Genomic DNA, 15678 nt, shown 5'->3' with positions numbered 1-15678 from the left:
TATAATTAATCTTATTAATTTATTAATTACCATAATCCGCGAAGGAAAAATACTTGTCAATTTCATACCATATTCCGGAATACTTAAAAAACCGTGACTTTTACGAAATTATGAATTTTTTAAAAAACTATAAACTATTTTATAAACTATTCCACTTACTCTCGTAATATTGAAATCCTTCACGACCGAGTGATTTAAACAACTTCCAAAAAATGGGTATGATCCATGAGCGTATTTGAAGAGAAAGACTGTGAGTAAAATTTTCTGGAAATTTTGCACCATTTTAAATTTTATTAGACAAATATTTATGAATTGGAATTAAAATCATGAAGAAAGTTTATGTACGTGTATGGCTTAATAAATAATAAGAACCGTTTCTTGCAGTTCCGTTACGGTTACGCGTTCCTCTGGATTGAATGAATAACAGTTTTATTCCTTTGTGTACAAATATGCTAAAAATAGCTTACAAAGTCCAGTCGTGTAACAATAGTACAAAAATATGTATTATTTCAAATATATTTTATAGATATTGCATATAAATATAATCATTAGCACAGGGAACATTAGACAATTTATGAATCGACTTGTAAAAAAATAATTGTCAAAAATCAATGCTCATCAGATCTCGTCACATTTGACTTTTAAATTTGTATATAAATTAGTCTGGAAAAATTGTAGGTGGTAAGTAATTAGTTATTAAATCAGTCCCTGTGGTTTGTATTGTGTATGTGTACATACATACCGGTTTCATCGTCATACGTACTATTAATAGTTTTTTTTTACTACAAGGGCTATCATTAGCTTCACTAATTAAGTAAATATTTAAGTCGGATAAGGTGGTGGTTCGACATGAAACTTTGGTGAATATCCTCGATGCTCCCGGCGTGATGGGGGAGTAGTAGTAGATGTAGTCGTGTCAGGCTCATCGACATCGGATGGATTTCGCGCAGATGTTGATGGAATAGCTACTGGTTCGCCTGCAAGACCCACGGCTTGTGCTTGGACTGCCAATGTTTGTGAAGTAGTTCCGTCCCATGATTCTTCAAACAAGCGAGCGTCAATGCCTATAGTGGGCAAGATTCTGTCTTTCCACATAGCAAATAGTTGTCGAATTCGTGGAGCGTCGATATCTGAAATAAATGTAAATTTCAAATTAGTCATACAATTAAAGAACGATTAATTTCCGTTCGCTTAGCTTAGTAATTACCATCATTGTAAGTTATCTTGTTGGCCGAACTATCATAAATGATTTTACCATCGCCCAACGAAAATATCACATAGTTTAGATGTGGGCTGGTGCTGAGGGCCATTGCACGGTGCGTCCCACTCAAGTCAGACTTGGGACAGTTCTCCACTTGCGCCTAGAACATAGGTAGATTTTTTTTAATATACTAAAATTTTAGCCAACTTCGCATAGAATAACCAACCGTAACTCGATGGACACGAATAACATCTCCAACTTGGATTTTTGGCCCTAATTCTGGCGTAATACGTGACGAATGAATCCTCGTATATACATCATCCATCGTATCATCCGAGATCAGAATTCTGTGCGCGTTCTTCTCACTCAACTAAAAAACAAAATATAATAATAATAAAATCTTAAAAAGTATGAATACAATTTTTTTATTTTTTGCCTCCTTACTTTTTGTGGTAATACTTTAACCACCAATCCATACACATTTCTCTGATATGGAATCATCATATTTGGTGGTAAACCGGCATTCAGGTCATTTCTGGTCGCATTATTTAATTCTTGGTGTAGCTCTGCAAGCGTTTGATATCTATATCGGTCTTTTGTCTTCTGAACTCGAGGGCGTTCTTCTCCACCAACGAAATACCTGGCGTCCCAAAGTTTATCATAGTCGACTTCTCCTGTGGAACTGATAGCATTTGGGGGCGGTTGATGAGACGGAGACGCAGGGATAGGACGGTCAGGATTTATAATAATTGGGATGACCGCTAAAAATAAATAAAATTTTCAAGTTGCATATGTTGCAAAATTACATTTCATAAATTAAACTCGTAATCTTTCATACGTGGTTCAGCCGCATTGGTCTGCATTTGTTCTTGTGACCTTCGTTTTAGCGTGGCTTGAGGTTCCTGTTGACCAACATCAGCAGACGTCGCGCTTCCAGACGCCGGTTCACTAGCCATATGTGACTCTGGACTTTTGCGACGAACAAGAAAATCTGATTCGGGCTCAAATGGAACAAGTTGATAGGAATCTGAAAAAGTTTGATAAAATAACAGCAATGACTATTAAAGCTAAAATGGAAACATTCTTTTAAAATAACCTTTTCTTGTTGGAGTCATATCTTTCCGTGGATACGTGATCACGAGGGCAGCCGAGTCACGCGCAGGCTTATTTTGCAGCGATAACTGTGTCTGTGTACCCACCATATCGTCATCATCGTCCTGTTTTATCAGACAGGATGACACAATCGAAGCAAATTTCCATTTGGCGAAATCCATTAATGGGATGCTTTTGAAATCTTCTTTCTCCTTCGAAAGAAACAAGCAATATAAACTCAAAATCACAAATATAAATTATCATTAATCAATAAAGTTACTCACAAACATACGCAACGTCAAGCAGAAAACTTTCCTTTCTCCCTCGTCCGGGTTCACTTCCAAAGTAAGCTCGCCGTCGTTCAAAGTCCGCCCAAACAACAAAACCAAATCTCCGGGGAGCACGTAGAATACCAAGCAGCGACTTATTAATCCATGGAAGACCAACTTAACCATTTTTGGTCGTTGTAAAAAACCAGCCGGATTTTCACTTGGGAACTTTATTCCTTTCAGGACAAGTGATCCCTCGGCTGTTCGAGCTCTCTTTATGACTCGTAACTGCAGCCAAAAGAAATCACGGATTAACTTAAAAATTTTCGCATACGAAAATTGTGCGAATTAGTTATTTATTCCGCTTACCATAATCGGTTGAGATAAGCCATGCTTGATCGACTTTGGTAGATAACCGGACCTTCTGATAAGTGAGATCTGTTTCTGAGCAGTTTCGACAAGTTTGCCGTCGTCCACTTCCTCCGAGACAATGGGTGGTCCCAGAATTTTTAACAGGCTAGAGTGGAAGAGAGTGAAAACCGTCCAATTTTGAAATTCGTTTTCCTCTTGAACTTCTTGACTACTGGAACAATGTCAATTAACACAAATCAGTCGCAAGAAAATTATATTGGCAATAATAAAATAATTTATCAATTACAGAGTTTGAGATTGACTAGTGGTCATCACTTCCACGGTTCCATCGTCGTCTGCCTGACCAGCGCAATTAGCAGTTATTTCCCTCCGAGACCTTTTTGGCGATGGTGGTGCTGCATTATCTGAATCTGGCGAGTCCATTACTTGTCGTCGCGTCGAAAGTCTTGACGGCGTATCGATTCTTCGGGGGCTGCTTCGCTTCGTCAAAGGAGATCTAGGCGCACCAGTAGGAGCTTTGGTTGTAGTTTGTGGTACCCGTTTTGGCGGTGACGAAGAAGTCGATTTGGTTCCAGAACGTTCCAATTGATTATTTTTGGGAAGTTTTGAAATTTTGTCTACAAAAGCAATGATCAATATCGTATCAATAACAATAATATAAACAATTCATATGCTTGGCTTATCTGCATTACCTGGCGGCTTTGCCTCAATCTCCCGTCTGGGTGATGATCTTGACGATGATTTGGTGTAAGTGCACTCTACTTCAACTGTAATAAATACGAGTTAATTAAGCTCGACATTACGAATACATTGTTTATGTAAATATATCACCTGGCCTCGGCTCTGACGACGATGATGATGAAGATGATGATGAGGACGATAATTTTCTTGCACGACGCCTTACTTGCAAATTTTTGTTGGATTTCGCTTTACCAATTACAATACATTGTTATGTCAATAACATTTAGAATATTAATATAAGCAACTCAACTCATAATCCAACTCTACCTGCTGGTGTTTGCTTGCGTCTTGGTGGCACCGGTGGTTCCTTTTCCTCAGGAGACTTAAGTTCCAATCGTCGCCTACTTTGCCGTTGTGGCTGTGGCGGTGAAACTGCTTCAATTTCTCGCCTCCTTTTACTCCGATTCGGTGAAGAAATCAGAGTCGTACCGAGTTCCTTATTTCGAGACGATGTCACCTTTACTGGTCGACTAGTTGGAGGCAACATCGCCCCCTGATTAGACGACGGTCCTGCTACCTGGTGTTGCAGCTTTTTTGGTGACGACCTCAAATTCTGGCCTTCCACCGTTGTCCCCCGGTCTTCATCTTGCCGCTTTTTTGGTGATGACCTTAAATTCCTCCCTTTTACCGTCGCTACGATCATAACCTCTTGCTGCCCTCGCGCTTTTACAGACTTGGGCCTAGCAATGGGCTCAGTTTTGCGATTGTTTGGATACTTTCGTGCCACCATGGCGAGATTGTCGAAATTTAACCGTCTTGGGAGGTGTAAATGTTTCGAAGTACTTGGCCTTTCATCGTCCCCTTCATTTCGCGAAGTTGGAGTTGAAGTTGGAGTCGCAGACTTTCGTGGACTCCTCCTCACGGGAGATGTTCCCTGTGGTAACTTGCCTTTTCTTGACGACATGGCGAAAAATGTCGCCACGTATCGTGGACGTGGAGGAGGATAATTTAAAGTTTATTACATTCCAAGAAATCGAAGCACGAAAATATGACGACAATTTTTCGTCCCAGAATGTTTTTAACCCGGGGTTTTGGATTTTGGGTTGAGTGAGACGTGTGATGGATTTTTGTGTTAAAAGCTGATTCCAGATTTGTTTTTTGATTATGGATATGGACAATTAGTAAGTGTCAATTAATTAAATTTAATTAAATGGTTTGTCATTAAATGTGTCTGACATTATTCGTTATTCTTAATTTTGAACAACTTATGGGATAATTGGATTCGTATCTCTGTCATCTGTTGTGTTTATTGTAAGTCATTGTACAAATTGTACTTTGTATTTTTCTTGTAGATAATTAATTTTTGTATCAATCAATATGCTAATTTTTAAGCTGTCTGTAATGTTACTTTGTACTGTACTGTATGAGTAATATTATACTAAGATTTAATCCGGATTAAGATTACACATGACATGAGTCATTAAGGTTGACGTCTTTTAATAACTTGCACAACTTGCTATTATTTTCAGAGTTCAATAGCAAGCAAGTCCAACTTTCCATAAGGAAGGACCGCCTATAAATTAAGGTTATCTCTCGAAAATGCAAAACATCGTAAACTCTGTAAAAAGTTCGGCGCTTGGCGTTGCCGAATATTTAACTCCGGTCCTGAAGGAATCAAAATTCCAAGAAACTGGAGTTATCACGCCGGAAGAATTTGTCGCTGCGGGTAATAATCCACATTGCTAACAAAACAATTCATTAAACTATTAAAGTTGAATTAATTAATTAATTAAATGTCTGGTCTGCTGAATAGGCGATCATTTGGTCCACCACTGTCCAACTTGGCAATGGGTTGCTGGTGACGAGTCCAAAGCTAAACCATATCTTCCAAAAGATAAGCAATTTCTTATCACGAAAAATGTCCCCTGCTACAAAAGATGTGAACAGGTTGGTTGTAACAATTTACAATTATTACAAATTCTTTACTCAAAATTTGTAATCTAATATTTCCCAACTTTCGCAGATGGAGTACGACAGGGAACAAGAAAAACTACTCGACGAAGGCGACGAAGATGGCAAGTGACCTAATACATAATTTACTATTTAATCCTTCCATTAATTAATTAAGCATTTAAAATTATTCAGGCGGCTGGGTCGACACTCATCACTATGAACCTGCCCTCAACCAAAAAGTTCAAGATATGACGATCGACGCTTCATCAAACTCCCAATCTAGCAAGGAGAGTCCTACCTCCTCGAAAGATAAATCTGCAAAATCTTCTCCCCCCGTTGCCTCCACTCCCGTAGGTGACGACGATGACGAGGAGGTCGCCGTCGACATGGAGGAATTTGAAGCGGCCGGACTTCTGGATGAGGATGATGTCCAAACTCGCGTCACTAAACCTGACGCTATCGCTGATCTCAGCGGTGGTGGTGGAGATCACGGCGAAATCGTTCAAACTCGAACTTACGATATGCACATCACTTATGACAAGTACTACCAGACACCGCGACTCTGGCTGTTCGGATATGACGAGGTGCGAGATTATTTATCTTTAATTAAAAGCCATTGTTCGATTACAATTAGTGAGACAAAATGTATGGTTAGTTATTTTAATGGGAAGCTGATGTATTTAATTAACCAAAGTCTCTTCTCTTTTCCCACAGAACCAGAAAGTGCTCCATGTCGACGAAATGTACAAAGATGTGAGTCAAGACCACGCCAAGAAGACCGTTACAATGGAAAGTCATCCTCACCTTTCAGGCGTCATTGCCGCCTCCGTCCATCCCTGCCGACATGTAAAGAGACTATAGATTTTGAAATTTTTAATACAATTTGTTTAATTTCAAAAAATATTTATAACAACAGATACCAATTTTTTTTCAGGCTGAAGTGATGAAAAAGATTATCCAAACTGTGACGGAAGGTGGAAAAGAGCTTGGCGTGCACATGTATCTCATCATCTTTTTGAAATTTGTTCAAGCCGTCATTCCAACCATTGAGTACGACTACACACAAAACTTTTCTCTCTAAAAAAATACGTGGGGTAGTTGCCTTTTTGTCAAAAGTTCAACTAAAACTACCCTGTGCGAACTTACGATGAGGTGACGGGTTCCAATTTAAATAACCTTTGTACGACAGCAATATCAAAATTATTATTAATTCGTGTACAATTAATTAATGATTGTGATCCAAGTCTTCTTAATTAATTATCTTAATTATCCAACTGTATTTATTTATTAGCGAGGAGTCTTTTAGTGACAAATATTATATGATAATAAATTTAAAAACTGCTCAGTAATAAAATTCGTTTTGGTACCAGAGCCACTTTGGTTTCGTTCTGAGAATTAGGCGACGAATTTCGTCGTAACTGACTAAAAATATAAAGAATGGGATCGACGGAAGCCACCACCAGAATCTGGAAGAAAATATTTAAAAATATCGTCATTAGCATGATAATAATTCACAATTAAATATTATCTCCTTACTTAATAGGCATGTAAGATATGGCGACGTTAAGCCCTGGCGTGTACGTGAGTACACAAGCGATAATCGTCTCCCCAAGTATAGCGACAAAGACGACCCAGTTACTGCGAGACAACAATTAATTCGTCAAAACTTATCCAATTTATGTTCCATTTAGGTAAAATCTTACTCAAAAAACTTTGTGTATAACGGTGCCCTCCTAACTTTCGAAATCAGCACGTTCCCCCACTGACAAATCACCACGGTGCAAAAGTACCCCGTCCAACACGTCTTTTCCAGCATTTTCCGTTGAGAGTAAGTCTACATAGAAAAAAATAATTCATAATATTGGTCATAATTTCAGCCAAGATATTTCCTAGAGCCTGTATTTTTACCCATTCCTGTCCATACGAATCTACCAAATCGTTCACAACCGGAGAGTCCCAATCCGCCTGAATCCCGAGCAACCTATCAATCCACCACCCATTCTGACCCAAAATTACAAAATAAGTGAACAGTCCTCCAAAGAATTCAATCACACCGAGTTGTCCGTATGAGTAAGAGATCAATCTAAATGTGCGCACATACATATCATCATCTAATTAGGCATGTATGCATTTATTTAATTGTATCACTATATTTTAGCCTTTACTCACTTATCAGTCACCAACTTGTCTGTGACTGGGTTTCGCGGAGGTCGTTTCATAATGTCGCCCTCCGCTTTTTCATACGAGAGGGAAATGGTGGGCAAAATGTCGGTTCCGAGGCAAATAACCAACCTGTTATCAAAAAATACATTAAATTTTCACAAAATTAGGCAAAATTTCCTTATTTTTTTTACATCGGAATCGTCCCCAACGGAAGAGGAATCCTCATCGTGATGTAAACAATGAATGGCAAAAGTTCCGCAATATTGGCCGCGAGCAAGTAGCAGATACATTTCTTTAAATTTTCAAAAATCAGACGCCCCTCTTCCACCCCGGTAACAATGGAGCTAAAATTGTCATCTAGAAGAATCATGTCTGCGGCCTGTTTGGACACGTCAGACCCCGAAATCCCCATCGCAATACCGATGTCGGCCTTTTTCAGGGCAGGAGAATCATTAACCCCTGGAATTTTTGCACCACGTACTTATTAAGAAAGCCCTTAATTAAAGTCTAAATAAATGTTCTAAATATTTAAATATTTACCATCGCCAGTCACAGCGACGATCTACCCAGAAAAAAATCACAACGTTTAACCCGACATAAAAATACTTTTCGTCACTATAAAAAACCCACCTTTCCGAGACGTTGAAATCCTTCCACGATGACTACATATTCAAAAACAAACACTCATAAAACATCAAAATTTCTGTAAAAAATCAAAATCATCATCTCCTTACCCAACTTTTGTTGTGGGGACACTCGGGCAAATACGATTTCGGTGTGATTTCTGCATAATAAAAAAAGTAGCCAGACATTCATTTTCGTGTCGTCATACTTTCCACCCAATTAAACCAGTTCAAACTGGACAATATTTAACTAACTAATTATTACCCTAACTAACTACTTACTTTAGCACATCATCCAACTCTGGCGTGCTCATCTCCAATAGTTCTGCCCCATTAACGACGGCAGCCGTGCATGTGGCCGGGTCTACGTCTTCCATATCAATATTCAATCGCTTAGCCTTGTCCTCCACCGTCTCGTTTCCTATTTGTGCAGACAAATTAGTGGAATTTACAACAACCATGCCCGTCACACTCGTTTCGTAATGAGAACAGCAAATCACACACCTTCAGAAATTATTCCGACTTTTCTCGCAATCGCTTTCGCAGTGATGGGATGATCTCCAGTCACCATTACGACCTTAATGCCGGCCTCGCGACAGAGGGAAATGGAATCAGGGACGCCTGTGCAAAAAAAAGAATGTCAAAGGTCAGGGGACAGATTTCAGAAATTTGACCTCGTGTTTGTATGATTTTTTTATTTTTCAAAATTTGGAATGCAAGTTGTTTTTTTTAAAAAAAAGAGGAAAGGACGGAAATTTGTAATATTATTTAAAAATTGCTACAGTTGGAAGTCAAAAATAAATAAAAAATATATCACTAGATGCAGAATTACAAATTCAGATTTTTCAGAATCTGTACTTAAATAATAATGCGAAGAGGGAAGTAATTATTTCTAAAAATATATGAAAATTGATTGTAATTTTTAATTAGCGAGAGATGCGACGTTTAAATAATTAATTTATGTTTGATCTCATATTTATTGTACCTGGTCGGGGTGGATCAATCATGGAAATCAGTCCGATAAAGGTGAGACCATCCTTGACATAAGACGTGTCATCCGAATCAAATATGGTTCCTTTAGGGTACTTATCACTTGGGAGCAGATAATCGCAAAATCCTAGAAAAAAATGGAGGAGAAAATTGAGACGAGGAGGTGAAGGTATAAACTAGAAGCAAAGTGCGACTACTAGAAGGAAAAGTGAGTGAGATGATGATAAGAAAAATTGAGGATGGGCAAATTGAGATTATATTCTTTATGAAGGTAAATAAAATAGAGGCAAAGTGAGATTATTAGCAGGCAAAGTGAGTGAGAGATTGGGCAAATTGAGACTACATTATTTGTAAAGGTAAAGTGGAGGCAACGTGAGATTACTACCAGGAAAACTAAGACTGGGGAAATTGAGACTACATTATTTTCCTACCAATAACTCTCTCCCCCATCCCCCCAATTTCTTCATACACCGTATTAAACGTCTTCTTCCACTCGTCATCCAGATCAAAAACGGTTTCCCCTATGCGTATTTTCGTACATAGATCAATTATCCGTTCCGGAGCGCCCTGAGTACATACATAAACCCCACGATATGATATTAGCATCACACTAAAATAAACCGTTACAACGCATGTAACCAAGGGGTGAAAGGAGTGTCATACGTCAATGTGAATATCAAATTGTTCGAAAATTTGTTAAGATTGACACTTCTGACGTGTTTTCGACGTCTTATTTGTGTCAAATTTAACAGTTGATAACCCTTATGTGACCTTTATATGACCTCTGAGGTCAAAATGGAGGTCACCATTGAATTCGGGGTTAAATTTCAGTTGAAATTGAAATAGATATGTCCTATGACCTTTACATGACCTCTGAGGTCAAAATGGAGGTCACCATTGAATTTGACATTGAAAAATAGTTAAAAATGACGTGTCACATGTCAAAACTGACAAGTGACACTTTTTCGTCACTTTTCGTCACTGTGACGATGTCATCGTCACAGGTGACGTCCAAACTCAAAATGACATGAATTTTCGAATTCCTCGTTGAAAATTAGTTAAAAATGATGTGTCACATGCCAAAACTGACACGTGACACTTTTTCGTCACTTTTCGTCACTGTGACGACGTCATCGTCACAGGTGAGGATGTCACAGTGTCCATCTTCGAACTCGTCCTGTCCATTGACGTTAGGAGTTTACGTTCAAAATTTCAAGTGTCTATGTTTTTTCGTTCAAAAGTTATCGGAGCTACGGACAGACAGACGGACGGACGGACGGACGGACGGACAGACAGACGGACATAACGATCTTATAAAGGGCTTTCACCCCTTAATAAACTCATAAATTGACCTCTGACCCACCCACCCACCTTCATAACCATCAGATACCTCGGGTCGCTCGGATCGTTCAAATCATGAATCGACAACTGCCACTTGGTCGTCCTAAAAAATTCAACCCAATTAAATTACTCAAATTAATTAAACTTAACAATTTAATAATTTACGAGTTGAACGGAATCTCAAAAATCTTCTTCCTCGCGTTCTGATATTTTTCCACTCCATTCAAATGCATGTCCATACAGCGCAAAATCGCCGACTCTGACGCGTCCCCGTTAACTTTCCTAAAAAAATAAGCTAAAAATTAACCCCCAATTTTTTTAAATTTCCAAATCAAAATAGATTTTTTACCTATCCTGCGCCGGCAAGTGTCCCTGATCCGGTAAGAATTTCGCCCTACTGCATAACGACGCCACCCTCGCCAAATTAGTGAACCCTGCATCATCCCCGGAAAACTCTTTCGCATCCGGACTTGCCTCCACAATCCGATTTCCGAACCACATGTGCGACGCCGTCATCAAATTCTGCGTCAATGTTCCCGTTTTATCGGAACAAATGACGGAACATGACCCCAACGTTTCCACGGCGTGGAGCTGTCTCACCAAGCAGTTCTTGCCCGCCATCCGTTTCGCCGTGAGGGCAAGAATTACCGTGAAAGTGACCAACAAGCCTTCCGGGACGTTGGCTACGATGATTCCGATAAGGAAGAGGGCCGAGTCGATGATTTTGTACCCCATGGTGAGCGACACGATGAAGAAAACCACCCCGAAAAAGACCGCAACGCCGGAAATTAGTTTGATAAAGTGAGAAACCTCGCGAGACATGGGCGTGTCGACGGCATCCATGCCTGTCGCGAGGCCGGCGATACGACCGATAAAGGTGCCATCGCCGACAGCGACGACGAGCCCTTTGGCAGTTCCTGGGAAAAAAATAAATATCTGGCGTCAATTATTTTTTTCGATTTTGCAGTGTTTCATTATTATTGCGGGGTTGCTTCATTTTTTGCACTGCAAAACAAGAAGTGCAAGAAATACAAGGTGCAAGAAACTGGGAGGAAGTGCAAAAAATATGCGCCATTTAGCCACGTGACCTATGAACTAAAGCGGGAAGTAGTTTCTTGCGCCTTGCATTTCTTGCAGGTCAAAATAACTGCAAAAAATGACTTTCTTGCCGCTACAGATATTTCTTGCACCCGAAATACTGCGAATTTTCTTATGAATTGAGCTAATTAAGCTAAAAAATTGCAAAATTTTAACAACGAAAAAAAATAATCACCTTCTAGCGCATTTGTCGAGAAGAAGGCAAGATTCTTCGTCTCCATCGGATTTTCGTCGGTGCAAAGAATTGACCTCGACTGGGGCTCAGACTCTCCGGTGAGTGACGAGTTATCCACTTTGAATCCGGAACACTCCACGATTCGAATATCGGCAGGAATCCTGTCGCCAAACTTGACCTCGACAATGTCCCCGACCACGAGCTCGTTCGCATTTAAATTCATCAGCTTTCCTCCACGAATCACGTTCGCGTAGGACGGCACCATTTTCGAAAAAGACTCCATCACCTTCCCACTCGAGTATTCTGCACGTATTAAAATTTACAAAAATTTGTTTTAAAAACATACCAAAATGGAAAATAGTCATCTTGATTATAAAAATCGATACCAAATTTTTCATTCAATTTTCCACAGCGTGAAAACCTTACATTTTCACAATTTTTGTTTGAAAATGTGTTACGTAAATGTGAACACATCATAATTTGTTTCAAGAGCATGCAAAAAAACAAAAAAACCGTGCACCAATCTACATTTAAAAAACTGACGTCAATTTTTAATTTAATTTTCCACGGCGCAAAAACCATACATTTTCGCAATTTGTGCAAAAAAAAATTTGTTTCAAAAACATGAAACAGGATTAATCTACACTATAAGAAATTCAAACCCAATTTTTCATGTAATCTCCCACTGCGTAAAAACCTTACATTTTCGCAATTTTTGTTTGAAACTATGTTGCAAAAAAGTGCATATATTACAACCATTCATTTCAAAAACGTTTAAAACCATGAATGGCAGGTACTTTTATCATCTACATTATAAGAAATTGACACTCAATTTTCCATTTAATCTCTCACGGCGTGAAAACCATACATTTTCCCAATTTTTTACAAAAAAAACACAAAATCCTTACCTTGATAGAAGGTGAACATTCCTAAAACTATGACTAGAACGCCCAACACAATTCCCAAGTATAACTATTTCAAAAAAACATTACTTCAAAATTTCAAAAAATTCCTAAATTTTCATCAAAAAAATTTTTTGTAATCCTCACATTATCCGAGGGTGGATCCGCACTTTGGAAGCATTGTGCAATATAAGCCGCAAAACTGAGGACCGATCCGGCCCACAGGAGGAGTTGGAAACCACCGAATAACGTTTTCATAAATTTCAACCACATCGGTTCCGCTTTCGGCGGAGTGAGCTGATTCGAACCATACTTATCTTGGTTCTTATCAACTTGCGGGGTATCGAGACCCTTCAGAAATAAATTTTCAAAAAATATGTTCAAAATTGCAAAATTTCTGAAAAAAAAATTCATCTCACGTTTGCCGGATGACTGCCATATCGGTTGAACAAAGTGTTAATCTCAACTTCATGGTAATCAATTTCCATCTCCTTTTTCAGGTAGGAAACCGACTTCCTCCGCACGAGGGGGTCATGCCCCAAATGAACTTCTTGCATCTGTTCAGAATTTTAAATTTCTTAAATTTCCAATTTTTTTTCAAACCACATTTTCCTTACTTGTGCCGCCTCATCGCGAACAAAGGTTAAATTATCGTGCTGCTTTAACTTGTCGGATGCAGAAGATTGACGCCGTGAAGAGTTGGACGATCTCCGCTCTGGCGCCCAGACACGATCGTTCGCCTACAAGAAAATTTTTTCAAAATTTTCAAAAATATTTTTCAAAAAAATCCACAAAACCCTCACATCAATCACGATCGACACCCTCCGCGACGGTCGGCGTCCATGCTGTGGCGTCACTTCGGGGTCCATATCTCCCGACGTATTTGCAAAGAAAATCAACTTGACGAATGAATTTTAAAAACTCGAAGGAAAAAATGATTTAACAAATTTACTCTTAAAAACAAAATGTCCTATCCCAACAAGAAAACAAATGCGCTACGATCTTCTTATCTGTCTCCTTCAACGAAAGAGTCCAAAAACCGACTAAATCAAATCAAATCTCAGAATTACGGTTAATACAGGAAAAGCCACGACTTATTCAGAGGTACAAAGCTCATATGTACAGAAGTAACTGACTATGTACATACGTAACCTTCATCCTTTTGCCTAATTGCTACAAGATAAAACCAGGTAAAAGTTGGTTTCAAACAATTATACGATACATACAATCATCACTTCGTCACTTAATTTCATGCAGCGTCATATTCGTCATCAGGCCATGCCATGCAGCCACATATTGTATGTATGTGTGTGGATATAAATATACCTGTAAATTCTGGTCAAGACTTTCATACACGCAGAGATAACCACATTAACATGAGAATTATAGAATTAATACGAGTTAGTTACATATTTAAAGCATCATTACTTACACTTAAGTTAACGTTCAACTGTATATACTCTTTCATAATGAAATCCTATCCTTATTTAGCTCCAAGAAATATATATATACTTCGAATTCTTTGATTTTTAATTTTAACAAACCACCAACGACCAGAAGAAGAAGAAGAACAGGAACAAAGAAAAGAAGGCCATGCTTTGCCATGTTCTGGGCGCATTATGTATGCATATATTCGCCTAATTTTACTATGTGTATATTGTACTTTACTATATGTATTTGTATATATCCACACAATTTCATAGGTAAATGTATCACCTTCCCAAGTTGTGAGACTAATTTACACTTTGCCCTCATCAATATAAATGCTTATATATCAAGATTTCCTTCCAGAGAGTTGGTCTAATTATTATTGGTCGTGGTGGTGGTGGTGGATGCAATTAGTGCAGATCTGCTACTTATTTTGTCGGTATAGGTATACGTACAAAATTTATGTATGCATGTACGTATTTTGTATGTGTGTACTTGTTTGCAGTTTAAATTTGGATGTAACAGCAGACTTGTGATGGAAAATTCGGAATAAATTTGCCAATCCAGCCCAATCATACATTTTTAATCCATGAAGCTATTTACATTTCTTTGCGGAAAAGAACAAAGAAACTTGTAGGCTTTTTTCATGAATGCAAAAACTAGATCAAACTGATCACATTTATTTGATCAAGTCACCCCCTCTCGTCCTCGTCGTCAATTTCAATCTTAAACAATGGATAGAAGGAAAGGTGTAAGAATTATAAATTTTGTATGCAAAAAGAAACACGTGTGAGGGTCATGAATTTATTTATTTTGAATTTTGAGTTCTAACTTGAAAACGTATATATTTAAATGTAATTATTTATGTACCCTATGTACTAATTTTCATGCCTTTGTGAAATTTGCGTTGCGAATGATGATGCCGCTGATACGAAAATTTTTTAAGAATAAGTTCAAATGGTCCGGACCAAAGAACTTGATAACTTTTGGTCACTTACTTAAAATAAAATTTGAAACACAAAACGACAACTTTAAAACAAAAAAGGCAAAATTAACAAGAAAATCAGGATTAAAAATTGGCCGATTTATTTAAATTAAAAATCAATCATTACATAAAACCGTAATACTGGACAATTTGCAATTGTAATTAAATTACATACTTTCCATATATACTTCATCTAAATACACGCTTAAATTCAACTACTTTTTTCTTAATGTCCCTTCCAGTAGCTATAAAACTAGTATAATTATTATATTTAAATAGTCACCAGATCCAGCACATTCTACACTAATTATTTAGCAGTGATTCATTTGCTATGGGCTAAAAATATAACATTTCCAGTTCAAACAAGATCTCCTTCCACGAAGAGTTTGCACTTTGTCCTCATCC

At 38.2% G+C, this 15678-nt stretch overlaps 3 protein-coding genes across 6 annotated transcripts; 1 reads left to right on the top strand and 2 right to left on the bottom strand.

The window, feature by feature from the left end:
- Positions 1-408: 408 nt before the first annotated feature.
- On the bottom strand, positions 409-4710 carry LOC110860600. Of its 3 annotated transcripts, none has more exons than XM_022109663.2 (12): positions 3943-4710; positions 3766-3861; positions 3627-3701; positions 3221-3551; positions 2932-3145; positions 2578-2850; positions 2298-2505; positions 2040-2228; positions 1646-1962; positions 1428-1571; positions 1208-1361; positions 409-1130 (listed from the first exon to the last, which is right to left on the bottom strand). In XM_022109663.2, the coding sequence occupies exons 1-12, from the start codon at positions 4577-4579 to the stop codon at positions 823-825; spliced, it is 2946 nt and encodes a 981-aa protein (XP_021965355.1). In that variant the 5' UTR covers positions 4580-4710; the 3' UTR covers positions 409-822. The 3 variants fall into 3 exon arrangements, with proteins under 3 accessions (XP_021965355.1, XP_021965356.1, XP_035716354.1); XM_022109664.2 differs by having other exon boundaries at positions 2298-2502; XM_035860461.1 differs by having other exon boundaries at positions 2932-3142.
- LOC110860605 (ubiquitin-like-conjugating enzyme ATG3) lies at positions 4701-6939 on the top strand. 2 transcript variants are annotated; one of them, XM_035860467.1, is made up of 7 exons: positions 4701-4796; positions 5147-5341; positions 5429-5562; positions 5639-5690; positions 5761-6152; positions 6283-6414; positions 6503-6939. In XM_035860467.1, exons 2-7 carry the CDS (start codon positions 5215-5217, stop codon positions 6647-6649), a joined length of 984 nt encoding a protein of 327 aa, XP_035716360.1. In that variant the 5' UTR covers positions 4701-4796; positions 5147-5214; the 3' UTR covers positions 6650-6939. The 2 variants fall into 2 exon arrangements, with proteins under 2 accessions (XP_035716360.1, XP_021965361.1); XM_022109669.2 differs by having other exon boundaries at positions 4785-4926; positions 5145-5341.
- LOC110860604 (sodium/potassium-transporting ATPase subunit alpha-B) lies at positions 6822-13974 on the bottom strand. The gene is made up of 22 exons (XM_022109667.2): positions 13664-13974; positions 13478-13600; positions 13280-13417; positions 13008-13211; positions 12867-12930; positions 11959-12261; positions 11035-11602; positions 10851-10967; positions 10716-10788; positions 9776-9911; positions 9340-9471; positions 8859-8975; positions 8637-8775; positions 8466-8515; positions 8362-8393; positions 8272-8293; positions 7923-8190; positions 7738-7860; positions 7477-7651; positions 7272-7402; positions 7105-7206; positions 6822-7034 (listed from the first exon to the last, which is right to left on the bottom strand). Exons 1-22 carry the CDS (start codon positions 13727-13729, stop codon positions 6911-6913), a joined length of 3207 nt encoding a protein of 1068 aa, XP_021965359.1. The 5' UTR covers positions 13730-13974; the 3' UTR covers positions 6822-6910.
- Positions 13975-15678: the final 1704 nt, after the last annotated feature.

This window comes from Folsomia candida, unplaced genomic scaffold, assembly GCF_002217175.1.
Source record: "Folsomia candida strain VU population unplaced genomic scaffold, ASM221717v1 Fcan01_Sc033, whole genome shotgun sequence".
NCBI classification, from domain to species: Eukaryota; Metazoa; Arthropoda; class Collembola; order Entomobryomorpha; family Isotomidae; genus Folsomia; species Folsomia candida.
The sequence above is the reverse complement of the archived record's forward strand: the minus strand, read 5'-3'. Positions and strand labels throughout refer to the sequence as shown.